This window comes from Sturnus vulgaris, chromosome 19, assembly GCF_052056855.1.
Source record: "Sturnus vulgaris isolate bStuVul1 chromosome 19, bStuVul1.hap1, whole genome shotgun sequence".
Classification (NCBI taxonomy): Eukaryota; Metazoa; Chordata; class Aves; order Passeriformes; family Sturnidae; genus Sturnus; species Sturnus vulgaris.
Genome location: NC_142261.1, coordinates 1,448,225 through 1,476,035, shown reverse-complemented (window position 1 = coordinate 1,476,035; position 27,811 = coordinate 1,448,225). Strand labels below are relative to the sequence as shown.

Genomic DNA, 27,811 nt, shown 5'->3' with positions numbered 1-27,811 from the left:
TGTCCTGAGTGATGCAGGGAGCCAGCACAGGCTGCACAAACCCCAGCCTCAGCAAACAACAGGTGTATATTTAAATTAAAGTCAAATATTAGAGTGTAGAAGAGGTCCAGGCAGACTCTGCTAGTCTAACAAGAACATTTATTTCTATTCCTCGTGCATCTGCAAAATAATTACCTTCTTCTTGAGGTTCCTGCACACATATTTACATGGCCTGAGTGGCTTCAGCTTGCATTAATAGGAATTGCATGGCTAAAGTCTCACAGAACAAGCTGGAAATTTAATTTCAGTAAATATTTGCAGCTGGGATAGGACATTGTTTTCAGGAGATTCCCAATATCACCAGCACAGGCTTCACTTCAGGCAGAGTTTTTGGGATTTGATCAGCTCTGTTTTAGTTCTGTGCAGTTCTGGAGACAAAAGCAGGAAAAGTTGGCCTGAGTTAAAAGCAGGACAAAAAAAACCAAACCTGCTTTAGTTAAACCTTCAGTGAGTGCTGCCCCTCAGAAGTAAAGCTGCACTTTAAGGCAAATTAAGAGGATTGGATTCAAAGCATTCCATGTGTGGGTAACAGCATCTGCACAAGGCTGGAACACGCTGTAAATTTGCTCCTTTAGTTAATTGACTTTAATGTCCTATGGAGAAAAGGCCTTGGAGAGTTTGGTTAATAGGTAGGCTGTATTTTCAAGATCTGTAAAAGTACCAAATTACATTTCTTCTTGAACTGAGTGGAGTTATGTGCAGCTTATTTCTGTAGCTCCCACTAAATCACCTTCTAGTGGTTTGTAATTTGTATCTGAGATTTTTTTTTTTTTTTCAATTAGGGGTGTTGCAAATGTTTTTTAAATATACGACTCTTTGTAATGAGTATTTCAAATCCAAACCCAGCAAAACTGATTTCTTTGGGGTTTGGTTTTTTTTTTTTTTTAAAAAAAAAACCAGAAAATTAGCATCTGGCCCAAGAAGTGATGGCTGGTTTGAGAGGGGTGCAGATTAAAAGAGACACACTTCAACTGCTCAGAGACAATGTGTGTAATGTGGAGCTGACAGATCCCTGATTAGATCAGGGCTCCCAGGCACCCTTGGAACTGGCTGCTGCTTTAACTCAGCTCCCTGGCAAAGCCTTCCTCTCTCTGAAATGTAAATTAAATGGAATTCTGGCAACCTTGGCTCTCTCCAGAAAAGCAAAAAAAAAAAAAAAACCAACTTCCAAGCAAGTTTGCCAAGCAGTAAGAAATAGGGTAAGAAGGACTCAGAGAGATTTTCAGAGATGACCAAGGGGAAAAAAAAAGCACAATATGCAGCAACAGCTGATATTCACCAGGACTTGTGTTAAGCAGAAAATGAGCTCCCTGCTTAATGAAGGATTTGAAGCTTACTGAAAACACTGTAATGAGGAGTTTAAAGGGAACTGTGCAATTCACTGGATCTAAAACATTTTGTTGCACACATGGAGACAAAACACTGACTTACTGCCACTTGATTTTGTGGCTTTAAAGTGGAAAAATTATATCCTTTGTTAAAAAACGACAACAACAACAACAAAAACAACAACAAAAAAACACACACACACAGAATAACAAAAAAACCCCAACAAACAAAAAAAAAACAACCCCAAAACCGAAACAAAACAAAACAAAAAACCAGAAGGAACTTGAGACTTGGCAAAGCAGATTTGCAAAGCTTGTACTGAAAATTCAGATTTTTTCCTAAACCTGCCTCTCCTCTGCGGTTACAAAGAACGTGCCTTGCTCACCCTGGGCTTTGCAGAGCCTTTTCTGATGCTCCACATTTGTTTGCCATAGAAAACCTGATTCTGAGGAGCAGTACATAAACATCTCTAAATGTTTCCGGGCTGAAATGGAGCCTTTGCATTTAAGATACCCCAAGGAATGGGCTGGACTTGAATCATCTTTTTGTTGTGGTAAATACCAGCTGCCCACACAGTCCTAGTCTGCAAATAAGGACAGGAGTGCTCCCTCCCTCTGTGGCCCTGAGCAGCAATCCTCCCCTCTGGTCATTCCACAGCTCGTATTTATGAGCTGGGACTGGAAAAGAATTCCCTCCAGTTGTTTGGAATAGATTTCCTCTCGGACAATCCAGCGGTGCAAAGTTTTAAGCAGTGCAAGTAGAAATAAACAAGCACATAAATAAACATAACAGCAAGCCATTGCATCTGAATAAAACATCGAAGCACAGAATGGTTTGGGTTGAAAGAGACCTTAAAGATCATCTTGTTCCAAGCCCTGCCCTGGGCAGGCACAAACTCCAGGTTGGTGTAGCAGGAGCAGAAAGGGAATTGTGTAAAATGATGCTGCTGTGGATGTCGAATGTGTGAACATTTCCTACAAGGCACACAGCTCAGCCTCTGGGTGTGTTTTCCCAGAACAAGGCTGTTCCCATCACTTCTGTGCTCTTTTACCCCAAATCCCATAAGTGCTCCTTACCTGAACAGCTTTTGCACATTTTTCTCCAGTTCTGCTCAGGCACTGATGTGACTGTCTGTATGATTAGGAGAAGGTCAAATCCCAAAATCTCAGAGCTGAACTTGGTTTGGCCAAAGTCTGAGATTGTTCAGAGCTGAGTTGAAGAGGGTCAGAATAGAGGAATAAAGTGAAAATGGGAGCATTAAGGAGTTCATGGATTCATTTACAGCACAGATGGATATGGAGCACAGAAGCTCCATGAATATTCCTCCTTCTAGAACTTTCTTTGTGTCTGCTTTGCCAAGTGTGAGCTGACTTCAGACTGACACCAGTGTTGGGAAGGAGAGAACAACAGGGAAGTTTCCCTGAAATACCCAGCTAATCAAACTCTGTGACACTGATTTCTTTGGGAAATCTAAATCCTATTTTAGTAGCTTTTTCCCTAACAATTCCACTGTTATTCAATGATGTTTCATTCAGCAGGTAACGATGGACACTTGTTTTACACACACAAAACCAAAAGGTACCACAGACCATTTACTTGAGGCTGAGTGTAAATATTCAGCTCACAAGTGATGCATTGAAAATGTATTTCCAGTGGATTGGCTTCTGTAACACTGGGACTTTCAGTCATTTTGAAGAGCACAAGGGTTTTTCTTAGATATGTTTTCAGCTTACTGGCTGCCAACTTTGTCATAAAACAATTTATAACAAAAGCAATTCTGTTTTATAATAGTTTTTCATGGCTGCTATTTCAAAGGAGAAGATAAAGGGACACTGTAACCACAAAACTACCTCCTGCAATACTTTGAAAAATAAGATTTACCCTGTATTTCCCACCCTGGAGATAGAGGTGGCTTCAGGCTCAATAAATACAGGAGGGAGAGGAATTATTTCTGAACAATGAATCCACAGCATGGGGGCATAATGAGTAAAAGTGTGACCACCTACTGCTTAATACCTGACTTGGAAGACATAAGAGGATCCATGTGTTTGTCCCAGGCAATGAACAAGAGAAAAGAAAAATATGAAATATTAATATTGGTGGTAAACTGGGTCTTTAAGCAGACAAAACTCTGTGAGGTGTGACAGCAGTGCTATCATGTACAAATCACTGTGATCCCTTCTCTGAGCTTTGGGGAAAGCTGCTTTTATTGCACAGGCTGTGTTTTGAAATGGGAACAGACAGAAAATGCTGGAGATGTGTCTGATGGTGCAGCTGTTTCTGCACGGGGTAATCTGAGTAACCCAGGCCCTGAGTGGGAGCATAAATGCCTGCTTTGGGTTTTGGAAGCCACCTGAGGTCACTGCACGACTGAGCACAGCAACACTGCATGGACTGTGTGAGATGTGGGGTAAAGCCAAGGTTTTTCAGAAGCAGAGGAATCAGTGAAGAACAGCAGGGCTGGGATGAGCTGGGGTGGCTCTGCCTCAGCAGGGAATGCCAGAGGTGTTACAGATGTGAGGGCAAGAGCACAGAAATACAGATGTTGAAAGGGTGGTAAAACATCTCCCACCTCCATGAGCTGCTGCAGGGCTTTGTTGCACAACTGCCCTCTCCTAAACATTTCCCTCTGCTTTCTTCAGCCCTCTGCACCTTTTCCTGCTGTCTGGAGAAGGGGCAGTGGCTCCAGGGGGATCCACAGCACCAAGAGTCCATTCTAAAATGGAGAAAAGCAAGGTGGAATAAACCCCCTATGACTGAAATGCTGATTTTTTCATAGCAGATGTGCTCTTTTATGGAATTTAAATCATGTGCACTACATTGAAATACACGGTAGTGTATTGTGAAATGCATACATTAATTGCTGAATTATAACACTGGATATGTATATACATCACACCCGAGATATTTATACAATATAATAAGTCTTAGATGTATAACATAATGAATTCTGTACAAAATAAACTGTAAGTTAAGACAATGAAACAGAACTTTTATATCTGTGTAATTTGTATGCTGATTAAGTTATTCAAGCTTCACTTTTCATCTTTTAATGTGCCCTTTAAAAAAATACTTATCCCAGCAATGCCAGACAGATTTCCAACTTGCTGGGCAGTCCCAACCAAGAAACAGATTTACTGCAGGAAACAACAGCAGCTTTTAAATTGCACAGCACCAAAAACCTGCACAAACACCTCCCCAAGATGTTCATCTGTGTGCTGAAAGTGATAAAATCCAATTAAGTGCTGAGGACAATGAGGGATCAGGGCAGGTAACAGAGCTGGATGTGTTCACAGGCCCACCCGTGACAGCGAGGATGAAGAGGATGACGAGAAGAAAGGCAAAGGCTGCACCCTGCAGTACCAGCACGCCTTGGTCAGGGTCCTGACTCAGTTTGTGGCCGAATCCTCGGAGCTTGGAGGCCACCTGAGCTACCTGCTGGGCTCGGAGTGGCAGTTTGACATCACCCACCTGGTGGCTGACTTCATGAAGGTGGAGGAGCCCAAGGTTGCCAAGCTGCAGGAGGGCAGAGTGCTGGCTGGGCGAGAGCCAGGCATCACCACGGTGCAGGTACAGCCCCAGGGGGGGCTCACACACACCCCCAGGGCTCAGGCATCACCACGGTGCAGGTACAGCCCCGGGGAGGGCTCACACACACCCCCAGGGCTCAGGCATCACCACGGTGCAGGTACAGCCCCGGGGAGGGCTCACACACACCCCCAGGGCTCAGGCATCACCACGGTGCAGGTACAGCCCCGGGGAGGGTTCACACACAGCCCCAGGGCTCAGGCATCACCACGGTGCAGGTACAGCCCCAGGGGGGGCTCACACACACCCCCAGGGCTCAGGCATCACCACGGTGCAGGTACAGCCCCGGGGAGGGCTCACACACAGCCCCAGGGCTCAGGCATCACCACGGTGCAGGTACAGCCCCGGGGAGGGCTCACACACACCCCCAGGGCTCAGGCATCACCACGGTGCAGGTACAGCCCCGGGGAGGGCTCACACACAGCCCCAGGGCTCAGGCATCACCACGGTGCAGGTACAGCCCCGGGGAGGGCTCACACACACCCCCAGGGCTCAGGCATCACCACGGTGCAGGTACAGCCCCGGGGAGGGTTCACACACAGCCCCAGGGCTCAGGCATCACCACGGTGCAGGTACAGCCCCAGGGGGGGCTCACACACACCCCCAGGGCTCAGGCATCACCACGGTGCAGGTACAGCCCCGGGGAGGGCTCACACACAGCCCCAGGGCTCAGGCATCACCACGGTGCAGGTACAGCCCCGGGGAGGGCTCACACACAGCCCCAGGGCTCAGGCATCACCACGGTGCAGGTACAGCCCCAGGGGGGGCTCACACACACCCCCAGGGCTCAGGCATCACCACGGTGCAGGTACAGCCCCGGGGAGGGCTCACACACAGCCCCAGGGCTCAGGCATCACCACGGTGCAGGTACAGCCCCAGGGGGGGCTCACACACACCCCCAGGGCTCAGGCATCACCACGGTGCAGGTACAGCCCCGGGGAGGGCTCACACACAGCCCCAGGGCTCAGGCATCACCACGGTGCAGGTACAGCCCCAGGGGGGGCTCACACACACCCCCAGGGCTCAGGCATCACCACTGATGGATGATGGATGATGGATGATGGATGATGGATGATGGATGATGGATGGATGATGGGTGCAGGTACAGCCCCAGGTGGGGCTCACACACACCAGGAAATTCATTGATCCCAGGGAAAAAAATTGAAATAATAATAAAAAAAAAAGGTGAAAAAATGGGCATGCTAAACAGAAAAGGAAGTTTCATTGTGATTATTTGTCACTTCCATAAAATGCCCTTAGGTGCAGCTTTTGAAGGGGTTTATCCATCTTAGTGTGACTGGAACACAGGGAGGTTTCTGTGGCTGGTGAAAGAGGTGACAGCCAGCTGCTTTTAACTCCAGTGGGGCCACATGAGCATAACTGCTGGGAAATTGGACCAAACATCTACATGCACCTTTATATGCTTGAACATCTTGGGAAAATCTGTCCTTTTAATGTTCACAAAGTTCTGTCACCAGTATAAAGATGTGTCTCTTTCTGAGAATGCTGGAAACAAGGTCTTAGAGCAACTGGCAGGAATGTTTTGGCATTGAAAAATGCAGGCAGGCACCCAGTGGGATTTTCAAAGTTCTTTTGCAGGTCTCAATTTCATTTCATTCAGGTCCTCTGTCCCTAGAAAGGCAACAGGCCAAGTTCCTATCAGCCAGCCTTTGAACACTTATTTATCCCCTCACTGAGTTTCAGTGTTAATCAGTGTCTTGCACTCTGTCCTGAGCTGCACTGCATTCACAGGGAGTTTTATAGACACCACAGAAATGACTTTTTTAAAAAAAATCCATTTAATTTATTCTATATTATATATATTTTGTCCAGATCAAACTGCAGTTCTGAAGTGATTTGTAGCTTTATTAAATTATTTTTTTTTTTTTAGATAAAGCAATTTAGCAGCAATTGAGTGTAATGTCTTGGGGGAAACATCAGCTCTGGCTCAGACATGGACGTGACAAACCCAGGATTAATCTGGTGTGCTGGTCAGAGGCCAGCCTTGCTTTAAAACACTTCATTGCTGTTTGATGCAAGGTGTTTTTTGCTTTCTCCTCCCAGGTTCTGTCCCCTCTGTCGGATTCCATCCTGGCAGAGAAGACAGTGATAGTTCTGGATGACAGGGTGACCATCACAGACCTGGGAGTGCAGCTGGTGTCAGGCTTGTCTGTGTCCTTACAAAGCAGCAAAGCAAACAAGAGAGCCATGGTGGCCACCACCTCTGCCCACGACATCCTGAGGACTCCCAAACAGGTTTGCTGCAAAAAAACACCCCCAGTTCATTTATGTGTTCCCTCTGCTTGCTGTAAATTTTAGGCAGCAGATATAACGAATACATGGCTGTGGAAAGGAGTCACTTCTCGAAGTAAAGGATCTTCATCCTCCTCACCAACCCCAGGTGCCAAGGCCCTTTCAGAGTGACCTGAAATTCTGCAGAGCTGTCTGGGCACCTGCACAGCACAGGGAAAGGGATGGATGTGTCTGGGAATGCACAGTGCCAAACACAGCATGCGTGTGCCACGAAAAAAAACACTTTTTCTGGGGGAAAATAAAGCCTGGCTGTGCAAGCAGAGCTGGGAATGCCATTCATTAATTGTCTCACAAAATCAGCTCAGCCAAAACGACCTCTGGCTGCAGGTACAGAAGTTTCCATGACCTGTGCTGCTGAAAACTGATGAGTTTGTGCTTACTTTGAACCATACAATCCGAGGAGTTAAATAGCTTTTAATGAGACCGCAGAACAAATTCTGCATGTGGTTTTTTTAATAGATTTTATAGAACTGAGGTTCTACATCAGTGCAGAGAGTGTAACTATATTTTTTGCACTAGCAATTTGCAGTAAGAAGACAAATTGGTTTGGTCAAAACATTAAAATGGTGTTTCTGTAATTCCCAGGAAAGACCACCATCACTTTTGCATACTGCAAGTCCTGCATATTTGAAAGCATGACAGAAAATATAAAATACTGCATTGAGATGTGTTCTGCTCCCAGTTTGTTCCATGGGCTGGATGGGCTCCCTGGCCTGACACATTCCAGCTCTGCTCATTGTATTACAGAAGGCACTGGAACTGCAGCATTAGAGAAATTCCCCATTATAGGTCCTTTATAAACCTAATTGACCATGATGTTGGAAATATGATTATTTTCATCACGAGGCTCTGGCATTCAAAGGAGGCTTCCCACTTCAGACTGAGAAAAAAGAATTGTCAATTGTCTTTTCCAGCACTTTTATTAAATTTAGATGAGTGTTTCTTTGATAGTTCCTGAAGGTGAGGTAAATGCCTCAGTGGTCTGGAGAACACAAGCCTGCAAGAAAATGAGAAGCAGAGCAGACATTTACATTTTCTTTATAAAAACAAACCCCAAAGATAAACTCTGTATTTTTTTTTTTTTTTTCAGATTTAACACCAGAACGTCTGATTTGTGCTCTCTGTCTCTCTCACACATTTTTTTTTTTTTCCCCAGGAGGCCGTGGTGAGCGCTTGGGTTCTGTTCAGTGACGGGTCGGTGACGCCCTTGGACATCTACGACTCCAAGGACTTCTCCATGTCCATCAGCTCCCTGGATGAGATGGTGGTGTCCTCACACCACAGCCTGCAGTCCCTCTGGCCCGTGGTGGTGGCAGAAGGGGACGGCCAGGGGCCCCTGATCAAAATTGAGATGGTCATCAGCGAGCCCTGCCAGAAAACCAAGCGCAAGAGCGTCCTGGCAGTGGGGAAAGGAAACGTCAAAGTGAAGTTTGGTCAGAAAGATTCCGACCAAAAAGGGAGCACCAACGACATCGAGGACGTGGAGAAAGATTTCAAAAGCCATGCCAGCAATGCCATAGAGAAAGCTGCAGAACAAGAGAGGACAGCACAAGACTGGTCCAAAAACCACGAGGACGTGTCCGGTCCCGAGGACAATGCGAACAAAAGCACAACTTTGGTGTCTCCCATTGATCAGGAGTCCCTGGAGGATGGCCAGCTTCAAAACAACCCCACTGCCTTCACAGGGTTCCCTACCCAAGTAGAAATACCAGGGGAGAACAGTCCCAGTGATCTCTCATTGACTTCCAGAGGATTGACAGACCTGGAGATCGGCATGTACGCTCTGCTCTGTGTTTTCTGCTTGGCAATCTTGGTCTTTTTGATTAACTGTGTGGCATTTGCTTGGAAGTACAGGCACAAAAGGTTTGCTGTGAGTGAGCAAGGCAACATCCCCCATTCCCATGACTGGGTCTGGCTTGGAAATGAGGTGGAGCTCCTGGAAAACCCAGTGGACATTTCGCTCCCGTCAGAGGAGTGCACTACCATGATTGACAGAGGGATGCAGTTTGAAGAAAGCAACTTTCTCCTTAATGGGAGTTCTCAGAAGACTCTTCATAATCATATCCTCAGATCTTCTGAGTACCTTTGTGAAAAAGAAGTTAAAAGTGAACCTATAAATCCTTCTGGGCCAAAGCAGAAGCGAGTAAAGTTCACTTCATACACAACAATACTGCCAGAGGATGGAGGCCCCTACACCAACTCAATTCTATTTGACAGTGATGATAATATTAAATGGGTATGCCAAGATATGAATCTTGGTGATTCCAAGGAACTTAGGGACTATATGGAAAGACTGCAAGACAATATGTAAAACTACTTTCTTATGTTTGTAATCACCTTTATGCCTTCTGTTTATGGATGGTGGAGCAGTCAGTCCAGTCAGCAATAGGAACAAGACAAGCCTGGAGGTACTGAGATGATAACCTGATGTCAGAGAGCAGGTACAAGAGGCTGGCTGAGTTAATCCTGTTTCACCACAAACCAGGATGTGCCCCTAAAACAGCTCCCTGTAGGTGTTGGAGGTGTCACACACGATGGCTGTTGTTGTTGTTGTGTACTGCCTGGTACGAGCAAAATGCGAATCCAACTGCGCTCAGACTCAGAGGAGACTCCATTTGTTTGTCATCTCCCATGGTCAGTGGTAAATGAGAAAAGAAAGGGATGTTTGTTTGCATTGATTTTTTTTTTTCCTGGTCGTCGTCCTTTGTAAAGCACAGTGGACATTTCTTGCTTACAGCCTGAGAGGAGGCTCAAGGAAAAAGGGATTGGAATGAATCTCACTTTATTGCCTATGTGCAATGCAGCCAAGTAGTCTTATTATTTTTTACAGATATAAAAAAAAAAACCCCATGTGGTTAATTTCTTCTTATATTGTTTGTGAATTTTATTTGACTTAGGGAACATTAAATGTTTTCTTTTAAGGGGGTTGGTTTTTTCGTTTTGTTTTTGGTTGTACCAAAGTGTAGTACGGTAATATTTATAATGATTTTGAGTTTTTTATTCATCTCCTTCAGCCCCCAGAGATACCTCCCTCATCATTGATTATCTTCCTCCTTTCCATATGGGTCGTTAGTATTTGAAACATAGAAAGGAATTAGAACTCTTACTGGGAAAGGCTTGTGTCTTCTTACAGGGAACTGTAAATATAATAATAAACCCTGGAAAATAAAAATCAAGGAGTAGCCCTGGGTTCACTTTTGTCACTGCTAATATGAAAAAATAACCTGTAAAAAAAAAAAACAACAAACCAGCATCTACTTCAGAAGGGGAATGCTTTGCTGAAACAGCAGCTTGGTTGACAATACACGTTATTATCTGAGTGAGAAAGTCAAACGTGGGACTGAAATGCATAAAATAGGAAGGAAATTTCCCAGGAAATAAGCAAAGCTTGGAGTCCCCGTTACTCTGGACTAATGAATCCATAGGTGGCAGAGTTCAGCAGGCCAGAGAAGTTCATGCTCAACAGCCCCAGACCTTGTCTAAAACATCCCTGGCCATGAAGCCATTAAAGAGAAAAAATTGACACCATGTTTCATTAAAAAGGAAAGAAAATTCACATTGGGACTGCAGTCACACAAGGGACTATCCAATTTTATCAAGGAAAACATGCTGGAAGTTCAAAGCTGCCATTTCATATGCATCACATGTATTTTTTTACTGAAGGATGACTGAGATAAGCTGAAATTACAGTTAGGAAAAACCTGAATCTACAGAATACTCAAACCCTCAGTAAAGCACATGTTCCTGTGCAATAACCACAAGAGCTAAATTACAGCTGCCTTCCATAATGGAGTTCCCATCTTTTAGGTAGATCAAAGCAAGATTTGAATTTATAGCTCAGTGGTGGCATTTGAACAAACCAGAAAACTGTGGGAAATTCTGGTTTTGGGTCCTAATCCACAACTGGGAATATATTTAATGTAACTGCTGCAAAATGCAGGAATTTCAACATTAGGACTAAAAGTGAGGACACCAGGCTTATATAAGTGATTAGAAACTTCCTTTTGCTGGCACGGAGCTGCACAGGGAGGGGATGGCATCTGTTATGATCTAATTTGGAGGAGAGAAAATAATAGAGCACAGATATGTTTCTGTTTCATAAGGGATTGTGCGTCACATGAAGTCTTGGGTTGTTTAACAAATGTTCTCTCCTTTCCAATGATCCAGGAAATAAGGGAAGATGAATTCCTTATCACTAACAACATCAAAACCACTTTTTAGAATTTAACTTCTCTTCCCGACGTGTTATTTTGTATTTGGCCCAACCAGAGAGCAGAACAAAAAAAAACCCCTCCTATTTCCTATTGTTTGCACAATATAATATAAAGTAACCACTAATTGATTTAGTCCTGAAATCAGAGGAACCAATCTGCTGGCAGGGCCAGAGAGCCCAACCAGTCCTGAGTGCAAACCCCTCGGTTTCCTCGTGGAAATCTTTCCTTCCACCCCTGCCAAGGCTCCATTTCCTCATGGAAACTTCTCCTGCCATTCCCACTGAGGCTCCATGTCCTCATGGAACCCTTTCACCCTTTCCTTTAAATCCCACTGAGGCTCCATTTCCTCATAGAAACTTTTCCTTCCACCCCTGCCAAGGCTCCATTTCCTCATGGAAACTTTTCCTTCCATTCCTGCCAAGGCTCCATTTCCTCATGGAAACTTTTCCTTCCATTCCCACTGAGGTCCCATTTCAGAGTCCCTGGGCTGCTCCTCTGCCTCACCCACGGTAACAGAAATCAGAGATTTCCCTCACCTGGGAAAATCTCCCTTGGAGCATCCCAAAGTGCTCCCTGCTGTCCCCCTGGGGTGTCCCAAACCTTGGCTGTCCACCCATGGAGCCACCAGAGGACACCTGGGGCCATGCCAGCCCTTTCCTGGTGCTCCTGGGGTCTGACTGCCCCCAAATCCCCCCTGGCAGGAGCTCAGGTGCCTGGGGCTGTGTTCTCTTTGGTTTTGTTTGAGGGGTGAAATCCCAGCTGGACCCTGAAGGTCCTCAGGGAAGTTTTTGGTGGCTGAATTTTCGAGGTGTCATCCTCACAATTAGTGGCCATCAGGAAGGAGCACAGCTGCTACTGGGAACCAGTTAAACCACAGAACTGGGGACAGCTGTGCACAAAAACACCCAATCCCCAAACCTTGCAATGAAGGGGGAAAAAAAGAAAAATCTGCAGGTTCATAAACTTTTCTTTTTCTTTTCCATCACGTGTCATTACATGAAAGCTCTTACATGGAAAATGGCAATACAACCATGGAAAAAAAGCAATACAAGAAAAAAAAAAAGAAAAGAAAAGAAGTGGGAAGAGAGAACTCTTCTATTTTCAGTAAAACTGGGATAACACCAATAAAGTAGAGTTATTCTGGATTTATCCTGGCTTGAGCATCTATGCTACTTCTTGTAAGATGAAAGGAAAATATATTCAACATGAATATACTTGATGCAAAATAGTTCTGAGTTGATCAGTTCCTTTTAAATTAAATATCTCAAATTTTAATTTCAAAATGAGGGCGTACTCTAAATTTAATTTAAATTCAATTTTAAATTATTTTAAACTCCTCCCCCCAAATTTCCCCATTCACCTAAATATTTTTCCAGTGACGCTGTTAAATACAATATTTTATTCATGGAATATATAATATCCCACTTTGCTGTTAACTGAACAGCATTTACACTTTGATAGAAGTCTCTGCTTTTGAGAGAACAAAGCAATGGTAGCCAAGTGATCAAAAGACACAAAATGTATGTATGTAAGTATGTATGCAGGAAAGTAGAATTGTCTGGAAAATAGGAACTGTACTGTCAGATTAATTAGAATTATGCTTCAGTAGGTGCCTAGGGAAGCAATACCTGTAATTCAATACCAAACCAACATCATCTCTTACTTTTGGAGTGTGTAGAGAGGACTTGGGGAGCTTTGGGGTGTGTGGTGTGAGCACATCCCACAGACACACCCGGAACAGCCTGAGCAGGGGCTGCATCCATGGCACACGGGCACGGGGAAAGCTCCCAAAAAAAAAAAAAAAAAAGGAGATGCCAACCCTCAGCCCTGCCAGGGCAGCTCAGCAGGGGCAGCTGAGCCTGGGCATGCACAGGGCAGGGAAGGGAGAGCTGGAAGTTCTCAAGGGTGCAGAACCTTTTGTTTTATTCACCCCACAGTGCCCAGCTCCCAGGGCTGGCTGTGCCCCTTCCCCATCCCTGCCCAGTTCCCAGGGCTGGCTGTTCCCCTTTTCCATCCCTTTTCCATCCCTGCCCAGTTCCCAGGGCTGGCTGTGCCCCTTTTCCATCCCTTTTCCATCCCTGCCCAGTTCCCAGGGCTGGCTGTGCCCCTTTTCCATCCCTTTTCCATCCCTGCCCAGCTCCCAGGGCTGGCTGTGCCCCTTTTCCATCCCTGATGGACCCTGCCCAGCTCTGGGGGCTGGCTGTGCCCCTTCCCCACCCCTTAGGGACCCTGCCCTGTTCTCCTCCCCCTGTACAACACCCCCACGTTCATGTTTGGAGCTGCTGGTTCTTAACTCATCTTGGGGAATGTACAAGAAGCCCTTACAGCCATACACAGCACCAAGAGTCCATTATAAAATGGAGAAAAGCCTTGTATTGCAAGGTGGAATAAACCCCCTATGACTGAAATGCTGATTTTTCATAGCAGATGTGCTCTTTTATGGAATTTAAATCATGTGCACTACATTGAAATACACGGTAGTGTATTGTGAAATGCATACATTAATTGCTGAATTATAACACTGGATATGTATATACATCACACCCGAGATATTTATACAATATAATAAGTCTTAGATGTATAACATAATGAATTCTGTACAAAATAAACTGTAAGTTAAGACAATGAAACAGAACTTTTATATCTGTGTAATTTGTATGCTGATTAAGTTATTCAAGCTTCACTTTTCATCTTTTAATGTGCCCTTTAAAAAATACTTATTTTCTATAGGCAGATGTCTGAAATAAAGACTTGAGTCTTCAGAAGAGAAGCAAATGAAAGACTGAAAGAAACAGATTTTGCTGGAGAAATAAACACAATGTTCATGTGGTTGTTTTTTGTTTTTTTTTTTTTTTAAATCTGACTAAACCATTTTGTGTCAATGCTGGTCAGGGTGAGCTGCTGGCTGGGTTGAGGGTGATGTGCCCCTGCCAGGTGAACAGGAATCACCAGTGTGTGGATTTCTCGTGTGTCTCCTGCCTCAAAGCAACACAAATCCCTGCATTCCACTGCCCAAGGGTTTGAATTCTGAGCTCTGTCATCCTTTCCCTTACACAGTGAGGGCTGAACATCCCAAATGAGCAAAGAACATGCTCAGATTTCAAGGGGAAAGGTGACAAACCAAACAAACCAAACCCATCCCTTGAGCTCTCCCCTGGGAATCACCACAGGTCAGACATTGGGTTCACTCCTCTGAATTCTCTACAGTTCCCATTACACTCCAAGAAGCCTCAAAATTCTGAAGTGACCACTGACCTCACCATCAGAGCTGCAGGGAAGTATCTTGTTGATGCTAAAAAAGGAAAAGTTGAGTCCCCGTTTTTTTGCTCCAGAGGTTGGAAATTCTGGCAGAGCCAGAACCCCATAAATACTGAAATCCTGAAATATTGAAATCCTGACAGCTCAGTCATTTGGCCTCCTGCAGGCTCTGGGAAGCAGCCTCAGGAGCTGCCTCCTTCCCCTTGTGCTGCTTCCAGCTGCCCACACCTGAGATCTGCCTGTCCAAACTCACTGCAAAGCCAAGGGCTGCCTTTGTACTCATGGGAGCAATTTAACACCACCTGAAGGATTTAATGAGCACTATTGTAATTTCTAATGTGTTGAAATGTGTTTTTATACAAAGTCAATTGGATAAATGGATTGAAAAATGTGATTTAGGAAGTGCCTCAGAGAAGCAATTCTTTGGCATGGTTTGGGCACAGATTCCAGTCGGTCCCCACTTGCTGTTCTAAACACTGGAATAAGAAATGTTTTTTAGAAATGACACTTTTTGTGTCCTGGCAGTTCTGGTTGGTCTCTGTTTGGCCATCACCCATCCCCTTATAGCAGCATCTGAGGGCTGCCAGTGACCCAGTGCTCTGCTCAGGATAACTGAAGGTATCCAAGATCCTTCCCAGAAAAGCTGTCTTCAGTTATATTTTATCCATACACACACACTGAACTGCCCAAAAAACACCTGACAAGGGGCACACTTTAACTACCAATACCTGTGCACTGGAAATAATTACCTGCATCCATCCAGGAAAGAAACAGCCCAACAAATACAATTGGGTTTTTTCTTCCAAAACCAGGAGCCCTCAGGATTTGGCAGGCAGGAGACCTGCAGAGTGGTGTTTGTCACAAATTAAATGGGCCAGATCCTGAAGGCTGTCTCAGCTGAAACTCCCACTGGTCTTGTTAGGAGCTGGACTGAGCCAGGACCAGAGACAGACAATTACAGCCAGGTCTGGGAGCTTGGGGGAGTCCTCGTGTTACACAAACCCAGCCCCTGCTGCTCCCATCAGCAGCACCTCCAGCTGCACTGGTGCCTTAAATTCCAGCTTTCACATTTCCCAGGTTCTGAGCTGCCTTAGTGCGTGACTCTGAACTCCACACAAAGTGTTCCCAGCTCTCCTCCCAGCTCAGGCACACAGAACAATCCTTTGCCAGCCCCACAGCCAAGGACAGCTGCAGCTCCAGCCCCAAAAAGTGCAAACAGGGAATTGAGGAGAGAATCTGGGAGGATGGGACTGCAGAGCCTGGAGCTGGGATTGGACAATGAACCCCAATGTGGGAAGGGACCAGAACTGATAAAAGTGTGAAACTCCTGACTTGGGTCCATCTTGGGCTCTTGCCCTGCCCAAGGTGAATCCTTGGAAGGCCTTTTAATAAATTTTTTATTCCTTTAACTCTGGCCAGCCTGTGCTCCAGGGAGCCTCCCCAGCCATCACTACCATGAGCCAGAGATGCTGCTCAGGGCTGCACTGGGCAGGGTTTGTGAGCCTGAGGAGATTCTGGGCACTGAAAATGCAGCCAGTGTGAAAATTCAGCAATTCTGCACCCTCTCCATGCTGTCCTTGCAGCATAACTGTGTATCCCTTTTCCCTTCTATTCCAGTGATCCATTTGGCCAATTTCTGCAAAAGTTTGCTTTCTGAGGGAATAAAATTGAGCTGTCTTATTGAGAGAGGCAGCTGGCTTAACAAATGAAAGCAGAGTGGGTCATGTTTTGAGACCTGTTCTGAAGCTCTCAGAGGCATCACAGTGTTACTTGCTTCCAAGAACATCTGGATCAGCATCAGGATTCCTAAACCAATGCAGATGAAGGCTTGTCTCATTCCTTCTGATAATCTTGGGTTAGTCTATTTAAAAACAATGGGATGTGATGATACAAAAACCAAATAAGGAGCTTAGGATTTAGTGGGAATGAAGAATGGATATTTTTAATCCTCCAATTTAAACCTGTGGTAGGCAGTGCAGAATACACTCTTTATACCATGGAATTATCTCTAGGAATTTTTTTTTTAATCAGCAGGGTTTTAAAATGAAAAGTCTTTGGCCATTTCCACAAAGATTGATGGCACTGAGTGCCTCATGTGGTGGTGCCACAGAAAACAAAAGCCAGGGCACACACACACACTCCCATGGTGTGCTGCTCTTTGTTTCTTGGTCTCAGCCTAAACTGAAGTTATTTCAGTGTCCTGAAGGTCCCTGTGTGTGACACAAAAATGCCAGGAAAGTCAGGCTTCAGCGAAAAAAAAAAATAAAAAAAAAAAATCTAACCTGAGAATTGCTGCTGGCTCGTGGCAGTGGCCACCAAGCTCTGACACTGCTGGAGCCCAGAGCAGTGAGATCAGTCAGCAAACGGCACCAAAGCTGAGCAGGGCGTGTGCACTGACATCTCTGCCACAGAATGGGCAAAAAAACCATGCACAGCAAATGCAGACACTGCTCCACTCACAGTGTGAAAGCTTGGAGGGGCAGACACTTGTTTAGGTGCAGCATTACTGGAAATAAACGCATCAAATGAGCTCCTTTGTCTGTAAATGTGGTGTGGGGTGTCTCTGTTTACTCCCAGCCAGACCTGGCCTGTGCAGGACTGAGTTGTTCAAGCTCATTTTTGGCTTTGAGCCACCTCTAATGCATCCTTGTAACTAAACAAATGGTTTAACAGCACCACCACACACATCACATCACATCACCAAAATGCAGAGTGGCAAAACATTGCAGGCTTTTAGGGCTTGTGCCAGAAGAACCTGGGCACATTGCTAAAGCCATTTAATTTGCTGCCCCACAGAAGCTGCTTTCCCCTAGCTCAGGCTTCTAAAAACCAAAGTTTCTCAGGGCAGCCCCTGATTTGAAAAGAGTTCATCCTGTCTGCCTGCATTTCCCTCCACTGACACACCCAGCAGAAAGCACAGCAGCAATGGGAATTTGGCAGGGTTTGATCCAATTCCTGATTCCTTCTCCAGTGGGTGAAGGAATGGTGCTGCACAGACCTGAGCATCCTCAGGGGACTCACCTGTGCTCAGGTGTGGCTGGGAGGGGCAGGGGCAGCAGAGGGGGAAAATCCTTGACCAGAAGCAACCCAAAACCAGCCAGGCTTTGCCTTTCCCAGTTTTCCCCACCCAGGAGTTCCTGAGGCACTGCTTGCACTGAGCTGAGCCTCATTTCAGGGGTCCCCTGGCTCAAGGAGCACAGCCAGGGGCTCACTGTGTGCTCACACTGATATTTGTGCTGCTGGTTTGTCTCTGAGTCTCACCTCGTTGTGCTCTTGGTCACTGGAACTCATGAGGATGTCGAGTGTTTAAATGAAAATTGGAGTCTGTCATAATTTGACGAAATGAAAATTTGATCTGTGCACACCAACAACCCAAAAAATGGGAGTTGTCAATAAAATGGGGTTTGTAGGGGAGCTGCTTCCCTTTATTTGCCAGGACTGTATTTCTGACTGACCATTCATTTGGATTAATTCCCTACAATTAATCCCCTGCTGCTTGTGGTCACAGGCTGTTGTTTCAGCAGGGACCCTTCCCTGAGAGAAATCCCCCTCTCCCCAGGAGCTGGGGTAGCCTCTAGCAAACAACATCCCTCAAATTCAAAAATTCAAGCCAGAGGACAGGTTGTGCTAGGAAAGCTGTTATGACTCACATTTAAATGCCTCATATTTGCAGGTTATGTAGCTTTTAGGTGTTTCTGCAGTTAAAGGATTGGCAATTTTCATGGATTTAAAGGAAAAAAAAATATTCCTGCCATTATTTTTGGAAATTCTTTTTGTGAAAGGTAATAACACGTAGCACTAGACAAGCAGGGCTTTTTTTTTTTTTTTCCCTGCCAAGGAATAAAAAATGCAAGCTGGAAACACTGAGGTAGCAACACCAGCACAGGAGCTGGGAATGGTTGGCATTTGGTGAGTAACAGCATCATCCCCTGTAAATGATACATCATGCAATTACCTGCAGGTGTAAAGAGAGAAAACAGAAGAACAGAGTCACAGTGTGGGGGCTGTGGGGAATGAGGGAAATGTTTCGAGGTGGGCCAGATCTCCTTGTTACTTAATGTGATTTTTACTGAATCTGTTTCTGCCTGGTTTAACACCTGGCTTGTCTTCATGGGCAGGGTGGTTTGGCTTTGAAGTGAGGAAAAAAATGAACTCACCAAAACCAAAATCTGTGGCAGCTCCTTCCCACAGTGCAGAGCCCCAGAGAAAGGAGCCAGTGCTGCCTTTGGAGGGGAAGGGGAGCACCCAGGGAGGGAGAAACGAGGGGGAGACCAGAGCCTGGTGCCCTGAGTCACCTGTGTGCAATGTGAGAATCCACTGGCTATCAGAATGTATATATTCTGAGATATATCTATATAGATATAGTATATTTTATATATATATATACACATAATATATTTTATATATAGAGAGAGAATATATATATATAGAGAGAGAATATATATACACACACATATACATATACATACATACATATATATACATATATACATATATATATATATATATATATACACACAGTAGCTCCAGACCAGCTGGGAATGGGACAGCAGCAAAAAGCTGCTCAGATTTCCAAAAAGCCTTTGGCATCTGCACACATTGTGACACCCCCTACAGCACCCCCAAATCCCTTTAACAAACCCTGGGAGTGGAGAAGTTTAAACCTCCCTGAAAACCCCCAGGGAACGTCCCCCACAGCATCCCAAATGTTTTGTGTCCTGTCCTGCCCATCAGGTGGCACAGCTTGGCCACATTGGCAGGGTTTGATCAGCACGAGGAGCTGCTCAGAGCTCACAGACAGACACAGCCACCCATCCTGGGCAGCACCTGCTTCAGTGACTTTGCTGTTGAGCAACACGAGCTTTGTTCTCTTTCCAGCAAAGAAGGGCACTTGTCCATACACCTAAATTAGAAAACACATGCTCTGTCATTCCCATTGTAGGCATAACTTAGTGAGCCATTAAATATGAACCAGTTCACTGGACAGAGAAACTAAAATGACAAACAAACTCCCATATTAGTAAAAAATAATAATAGTTTTAAAAAATGCTCTTGGCAACAGCTTTTTAACACCCATCTCACTGAATGCATCCAATCAGTTTCAAAGCCGTGCATCTGCATTCTCCTCGTTTTTTCTCTCTCTATTGGAATGGAGACATTTTTCTCAAGTGCAGAAAAGCTGCTTAGCACTGGTGAGGCCACACCTGGAGAAATGTTTGCAGTGCTGGATGCCCCAGTGTGAGGCCAGGTCAGGCAGGAGCAGCAATGGATGGAGGGGCTGACACGTGCAGGGAGCTCAGAGCTGCTCTGCTGAGCCTCCAGCAGTCCCAGGCTCTCAGCAGAAACCTTAACAATGTTTGTGAGCATTGCAGGGGAAGGAGCAAAGGAAAGGGAGCCAGATTTTTCTCAGCAAAAGGACAAAAGGCAAAGGGCACTAATTGAAACTCAGGAAAAAATGAGGCAGTAAACACCTGACCCTTGGGGACACTGCAGACAGGGCAGAACTGAGCTTTGTTGTGTCCCTAACGAAGCAAACACTGCAGAGAGCAAAGAACTGCGAGTGACCCCAGCTAGAGAAGGGAAAACATCATTACCTGAGGCCTGGCAGCATCAGCTGCCATCCATCCTGGCACTGGGAATGTTTCACTGCAGAGGGCTTTGTGCCCTGCATTCTGCACAGGGAGCACAGCACAAACGAGACTGGTTCCCTGCATCACCGTGTCGTGGTAACGGGCAATGTTTGGGGCAGGATGGAGACAGGAGGACTCCAGGGAGCTGGGGCTGAGCTCAGCACATCCCATTCTGGGCTCTCCTGGCTGCAGGCAGAGGGATCTGGGGGCAGCTGCAGGGTGATGCTGGCAAAGTCAGGGCCCTGTAACCCTGCAGGTGACAATCTGTGCACAGAGCTGTCAGGTGAGTCTAAATACCTTTAAAAATGGGCATTTGAGCAGTGCCTGGGTCACAGGGCAATGCACAAGGCCAGAGGAAGGCAGAGAGCAGAGCCCAGGGCTCCCAAAGCCCAGCACAGTGTGAGAGCCTCAACCCCAGAGCTGTGTCTGAGCAGAGCCCAGCAAAGCTCAGCTTTGGGAAGCCAGAGCAGCTGCAGCCCTGAGGGCCTGGATGTGGCAGCTCTGGGTGAAGCTGGCAGGGCTGGGAGGGTGCTCGGGGTGGAGGTGCAGTGGGTGACACCCACACTGTCCCTCCCTGGTCCTCACAGTGCTGCCGGGCAATCCCTCCTCTCCTCCTGCTGCAGGGATGCTCTGCTGTCCCTGGCTGTCCACAAACCATCTGTCCTCTCCTGGCTGCACATTTCCAGCAGCAGGGCAGGACCCTGGGCTGGTTCCTCCCCTTCCAAGCCCCTGTGTGATTTCTGGGGTTTCAGAGGGGAGGTTTTCAGTGACAGGTACTGCTCACTTTCCACATTTGCCTCCTACAGATCCCACCCACACCTGGCCCTCCTTTGGCCCTGGAAAGCCCCTTGGATGTCCCTCTGTCCTTTGGTGTCATTTCAGGATAAATCAGGGGAGATCAAGGGCACTGAGGCTCTGGCACCCCGGTATCACCTGGCCCTGGAGCTGCCACACGAGCATCCTCTGGGTGCTTCCTGCTGCTCTGCACTGAGGTGTCACCACGTCCCCTGCACTCTGCAAAAGCTCAGCAGCATTTTTGCCATCTTCTTTTTGCCCTTTTTCTGTTGAGCTAAACCCCCTTTCACTTTTCCTCTGCAGTTACTGTAAAAGGCACAGCAACTTTACTAATTTATTTGCAGAAACGATTGAAGATTCCATCTACTGTGATCAAATCCCCTTAAGTAAAATATAAACCACTACTCCTCTGAATGTAAAGCCTAAATCAATAATGGACATGAAATCATCAAGTTTAATCTCAAACACAGTGAACCCAAGTAATCACTCTTCTTGATATAAAACTAATTCTGTTTGACAATAAAATACTACTAGTCTGTGCCATAAACCAATGGAACAAATAACTTTCTTAACCCTGACAGCTGCTGTCCAAAATCATTACATCTCCTCTCCTCAGCAATCAAGCATGTCACTGCAGGACCATTTCAGCTCAATTCCTTCCCATGAACTGCTCATATGCACCAGGACTTTGAAGGAATTTCTCTTTAAGCAAAGTGTGGTGGTGTCTTCTCCTCTTCCAACTGGCCAAAAGCACCTGGGTTGTACCAGGAGCACACAAACAACATTTGGGATATTCCCTGGATTGTCTCTCGGGCTGCAGGGTCAGTGATCAATGAACCTGAGCCCCAAAAGCAGCTGTCACAAAATTCATGGCCAGTGGCAGTGAGGTTTCTCACCAGCACTGATGGGATTTTTCCAGGAGCTGCACCTTTCCCTCCTGTGCAGGAATTCAGAGAGCTGAAATCTTGGTCTGCAGCCTCTGTGAGCCCACAGGAGACTGAAATTCCTGTGTGGAAAGCACAGGGATGTCTGCAGGCACATCCTGGCCACGTTCTTGCCCCTGACCTTGGCACCATCCATTGCTGCTGTTGGTAAACACCACCCCGAGGTCACCCCACTGCCATTCCCTGCAGGGCTGAGCCCCGACTGCTCCCACAGGGAAAAACTCCCCTTGCAGGGAGGTGGAAGCAGGGCAGGAGGAGGGAAGGGACAGCACATCCCGGGGGTTTGCCAGAACACAGGGCACAGGCAGCAAGGGAAAACCTCAGGGCATAATTCCATGAATTTCCTTGCTCAAGAGTCACTGAATACAGAGCAAACCTGTTATTATTAATTATTAATTAACTCAGCATCACTAAAGCCTTGCTGCGTTGAGGAGGCTTTTCAAAACCAGGAATTTTTGATTTAAGATGTAAATATGCACCAGTGTCTCAATTATTTACAATGACAAGAGGTTCCCAACACGTTTTGACTGTTACCATTTAACCACTGGGTTATAGATAACCCAATGGGGTCAGAAATCAGATCAGGGAAAAGATCTGAAAGAACATCTGCAGGTCTTCTCCCCTCTGCTTTCTGGCTCCCAGTTGCCACTGGTAGAAATTATTTCATGAACCAAGTCCTGACTTCATCTTCCATGCTCAGAATGCCATTTTAAAGCATGAAGCCACAACACTTTGCAGAGCAGAGCAATGTCTGATTCCTTTTTTCCCTCCTGGCACAACGTTTCCTGTTGAGATCAGCACCAGAGAGATCCTCCAGCCTCCCAAACTTTCAAAGCTCTGCATTTTCAAGAGCTCTGCTTACATCCAGACATGAGAGGAGAGCAGAGCTAATTCAGGCATGTGTGATTTACCTGCCTGACACAGTCCCTGCTCCTGAAAGCCCCACATGGGGGATTATTATTTTTGTCAAAACTCTTCCAGTGCATAACTGCACATAATAACAGGCAGGCCAAAGATCAGAGTGTGATCCATGTCAGATCCATCTCCACACGAGGCACTGAGAGCCTGATAATCTCTGCTGAAATTCTGGGGTGTGAACAAGAGCCAGTGGCTGTTATCATCCTGCTCTTGTCAAAGCTTGGGTTTGTTCCCCACTCTCCTTTCAATATTTCTGACAATTTATAGCCTCTCACAGTCCTTGATAACAGTTTGGCATCTCTGAAGCTGAGAAGTTTTAATATTCTATGTTTCTTTTTTTTTTTTTTTTTTCCCAGCACTTCTATAATTTCATGAAAAAAGGTATTTGATATGGTGGTTTTATAGTGAGAGGAGGAGCAGAACATTTGCTATTGTGTGAGAAAAGACATTTCAAATAAGTGTTATAATTTTATATCTCTTCTTCTTTTTTTTTTCTTTTTTTTTTTAAACTATACAGGAATGAATAGCTTTGAAACAGAATGGGCTTTGCTTTCTGTGCAGGTAGGATTTTTTTAATTTCGTTTTTCTCTCGGGCCTTGATATTTAAATTGGGGAAGATCTTAAAAATGGAACAACACTTGCAAATGTATTCAGAGTGATGGTTTAGATGTATAATTATAAAGATTCTGAAAGATAAAGAATTTAGTATTTTAAACAACATGCCAGATTTTAACTTACAATTATAGCTTTCTGTGGTTCAAGAATCAACATGCTGTTTCTCTTCTGTTGGAGAAATATTCATCAGCACCACGATGGCATTCTGGCAGCAATAATTTACAGTTTAGTCAGGAATAGATTCCAGTATTACCTGTGACAAATGCTGCACAAACCTGCCCAGCACTGGGGTCCAAAGTTGGAATTTTCTGATTCTGAAAAATACCAGTTTTGTATTTTCCCCCCTTTACTGGGCTGTTTCTCCCCAGGCTGGATCCATTTGCAGGTTGGATGTGTGGAACACCAGGGCCCTTCCCCATGGCCAGGAGAGCATTTCTCCTCCCAGACAGGGATTTAGGGAGGGCATTTCCTTCCCCCTGGGCTCTCTGAGCTGGGAATTGTTTTCCTGCTCTGTTCTGGGGCACAATCCAAGCTGATGGACACCGTGGGACAGAGTTTGCTCCCCTGAGGATAAAAACTCTCCTGTGTGCAGGGACACATCCCTGCTGCCCTGGCTCTCCTGACATCCCAGCTCTTATCCCCAGGCTGATCCCTCCCTGCTGGGCCATTCTCCACCCAGAAACCTCTCCCACCAACATTAAATCCAGATTAAATCCCTGAAAACCCCAGTGTGCTCACAGGAGGCTCTAAGGACAACAACCATGGCAAGCACAAATGGTTCCCAGGCTGGTTTTCCACCAGCAATTCCCAATGAGAACTTTCCCACGTCCCAACAAGATCTCTGATCGAGCCCAGCAGAAAATCTGCTGATTCTCTGCTGCCTCTGATGATTGGTGTTGGTAAAAGCAATTATTTCTGCTGGCTGGGAATGACAAGCAGCTCTGTAAACACAGGGATGGGGTTACCCTGCACAGCCCATCTGGGTCACATCCAGCCTGTTCTCTTCAGAGCAGGGAAAATTCCAAAGCTCTGTCCTTGGCCATGGGGGGGGGGCATTCCCTCAGGGATTTGTCACCCAGCTGTCCCAGTGTCAAACAAACCAAGCAAATAAAGGAAAAACCTCCCCAACTCCCAGGTGGTGTCTCTACACCTGCCTGGTTTAAGCCAAATGTTCCATTCAACATCATCATCACAACGAAATTTCACTCAAAAGCACCAGAAGGGAATTTTTCAAATGGGGGGAAATGTTTGAAAGGCTTTTAGGAATTAAAGTTTTGGTTTGTCAGCTGGAGGTTTCTTATTTTCCTTCTTCACTTCAATAAAATTCCTGGTGAGGGGGATATTTTGGAGAGAAATTTCACATTATTTCCACTCTACAGTGAAAATCAACGTGGAATTGTCCAGATTTCCTGCAGAGCCCAAATTCTGATTTTCAACTGATGTTAATCAGCCATTTTAATTACTGAGCCAAATTCAAAGCCTGCTATAACCTGCTTGACTCTCTTCCACCACCAAGCTCCAAAAGGAACCAGAAAGGAAAAAATGTCACTTTTCCATCCTACACTTGATTTTTTTTTTTTTTGCTTTTCTTGGCAAGGTGTGTGACCCACTGTGGCTGGAATTCTGACAGGAGAATTCCCAGGACCTCCACTCCAGTTCCAAGCACAGGACAAGGGAACTGTGCAGGTCACCCACCTGTGACTGAGTGATTCCAGCACCTGCTGAAAGCTTTGTTAAAAACAGGATAAATTTTTAATCCCTCCAAATTGCCTCTGCAGCTGCACAAGGTTTCTCTTTCTTTCCTAAAATATTGATAAGGTGGCAGCAAGATTCTGCAGGGAGAAGAGATCAGGGTTAAAGATGAACTCTCCACCTCTCCTAAGCATTTTTTGTGGGACTTGTTCATGGATTATTCTTCATTAATTACCTTAAAAATTTCTGCTGGCTGTTTTTCCTCAGGAGTCTCCTGACTTTCCATGGTGGTGACCTGCACCTTCTTGTGGCTTTTCAAAAGATAGGGATGGAAATCGAGGTAAAACATCTCGTGCCACAGATCTCAAAGTTAAAGAAAGCCCTGCTCTCACCAAGGGTAAATTCGGTTTAATAATTTCACATTTCTCCTCAAGAGCAATTTCCCCCCTCTGGTTTGCATTTTTTGCTAATCCCCTTCTTTTCTGAGGTCTTCATGGCCAAGGAACAGACATAACAAAGCACATCACAGAATTTAACTACTGTTTTCCAGTGTTCCAGGCAAGTTTAATCTCAGTCTTTATCCTAATCAGAACCTGCAGAGATTTTTTAAAATCCTCTCCTCATAATTATTATTTACAGTTAATGCCACAGTACCCAGAGTGAAGCTGGTTGAGTATTTTCTCACAAAAAGCATTTTCAGGAACAAAAGGCTGGTTTTGATTAATTTTTTGGGGAAAACTGGCTAAGTGTGGGCTGGGATTTCTGCTCAGAACATGGAACAAAAGCTCACCTGATTTTCCCTTTTCTGGGGACCTGAACATGGAACAGGGACTTGAACTTTGCTCTCCACACTCACAGTGAGAAACCAGGATTGTGCTGGGATTCCTGCAGGTAAAATAAAATCCCAAATGGATTTGATTCCTTCTGGAACTGAGCTGCAGTTCCAGATGTATATAATTATAATATATAATATAATATAATATAATATAATATAATATAATATAATATAATATAATATAATATAATATAATATAATATAATATAATAGAATAGAATAGAATAGAATAGAATAGAATAGAATATAATATAATATAATCTGGAGGAGCAAAGGGACACTGAGACACTCAGGAATGAGCCTGGTGGCCTCTGAGCTTTAGTTTTGTTGTCTCCTGCACTCTTCAGTCACATTTCTTCTGCTGTCTCACTTTGACAAGCAATTTTTGGTTTTTTCCCTTCAAACAAATTGTTGTTGGGTTTTTTTTTTCTCACTACTGGTGCAACATCTTCAATTAATGGCATTTGAAGAGATCACAGATGGGTGAACAAGCTTGGAGAAACCAAAAAATGATCTTTACCAAAATGTCCAAAATGTGTGAAGCAATCCTGTCTTTATTTTGATGTTTCCTATAAATATGAGTACTCACTTCTCCTAACTAGAGTTTCTAATAAAAAACATCTGAAAAACTTTTCTTTTCACTTTCTGTACAAGTGCTGAAAATTTTTCATGTCCTCTTGGAATCATCAGCTCATCCTCACAGCTTAACCCTTCCCAGATTCCTTATTTTCATCCACTCCAATGGTTTTTATGTTTCCACAGAACAGAATTGTGACTGCAATTGGACTTATTTATATTTATAGACTGAGCCAGCCAGCAACACTCTGTGCTGTTGAAACTGGTAAGAGTTTCAGTTGTTGTTTATGAAACACAGAGAAGGAGCAAGCACAGATCCATCAGAGATTTTTTCCATGATTTCCAATGGAAATTTCAGTTTCAAGCAACATTTCTGCAGAAAATGCTGTTTTCTCCCCGAAAAGCTGAAACCACCAAAATGAAGAATGATGTTAATTCTCAAATACTGCAATTATGCCTTTTGTGCTTTATTTGCTTTTTTTTCCCCTGCTCTCCTCCGTGGCTGGAGCTCTCCTGGCCCAAATCTTTCCAGGACATTTGGCAAACACAATTTGTTTCCCAGGCTCTGGTGGTGAGCAGGGATCCCTCGTGGGAGGCACAGCCTGACCCTGAACAAACCCTGCAGGCAAACTGAGACAGGGTGGCCATGAAATACATCCATTCCTCTATAAAAATAAAATCTAAATCGAAATAGGGAGAAAATGCCTGATTTCAGCTTTTGACTGAAAACTCCCTGCTTGCAAAGGAAGGTAAATTCCATTTCCTCCCTGCTTTCAGGGAAAAAATCCCATTTACAATCCCTCATTACTCAGGAGTAATTCAGGAGAATTTCTCACTCTTGTCCCTACTCTGCTTCCACCTCCCAACTCCTCCTATTGAAATGGAAAGAAAACAATCTGGAAATCAGAGAATCCCCTGAGAGGTTCATTAATTGCCAACAGGCAGCTGGAAAAGAGCACAGCAATGGCCACACCACACAGTGAGACCCAACACTGCACCAAGAACTGGGCAAGACTCATTTCATAACTCTGAGAGTTCCAATTATTAAAAACATCCACGATGTGA

At 45.0% G+C, this 27,811-nt stretch overlaps 1 protein-coding gene and 1 long non-coding RNA gene across 4 annotated transcripts in view; both read left to right on the top strand.

Annotated features, from left to right (window-relative positions):
• TMEM132B (transmembrane protein 132B) overlaps positions 1-14,312 on the top strand; it is a 219,211-nt gene extending 204,899 nt beyond the window's left edge. For 2 of the 3 annotated variants that reach the window (XM_088175778.1, XM_014887571.2), the window contains 3 exons: positions 4,665-4,938; positions 7,021-7,212; positions 8,426-14,312. In XM_088175778.1, coding sequence (XP_088031904.1) covers positions 4,665-4,938; positions 7,021-7,212; positions 8,426-9,580 — 1,621 coding nt within the window. In that variant the 3' untranslated portion in view covers positions 9,581-14,312. The remainder of the gene's footprint in view (positions 1-4,664; positions 4,939-7,020; positions 7,213-8,425) is intronic. The other variant, XR_015807610.1, reaches the window with a different exon arrangement.
• A 6,203-nt stretch (positions 14,313-20,515) lies between these two features.
• Positions 20,516-26,799, top strand: LOC148221611 (uncharacterized). Its single transcript, XR_015807666.1, has 5 exons — positions 20,516-20,654; positions 23,546-23,589; positions 25,603-25,675; positions 26,164-26,226; positions 26,641-26,799. It is a non-coding gene; the product is annotated as an uncharacterized LOC148221611 (long non-coding RNA).
• Positions 26,800-27,811: the final 1,012 nt, after the last annotated feature.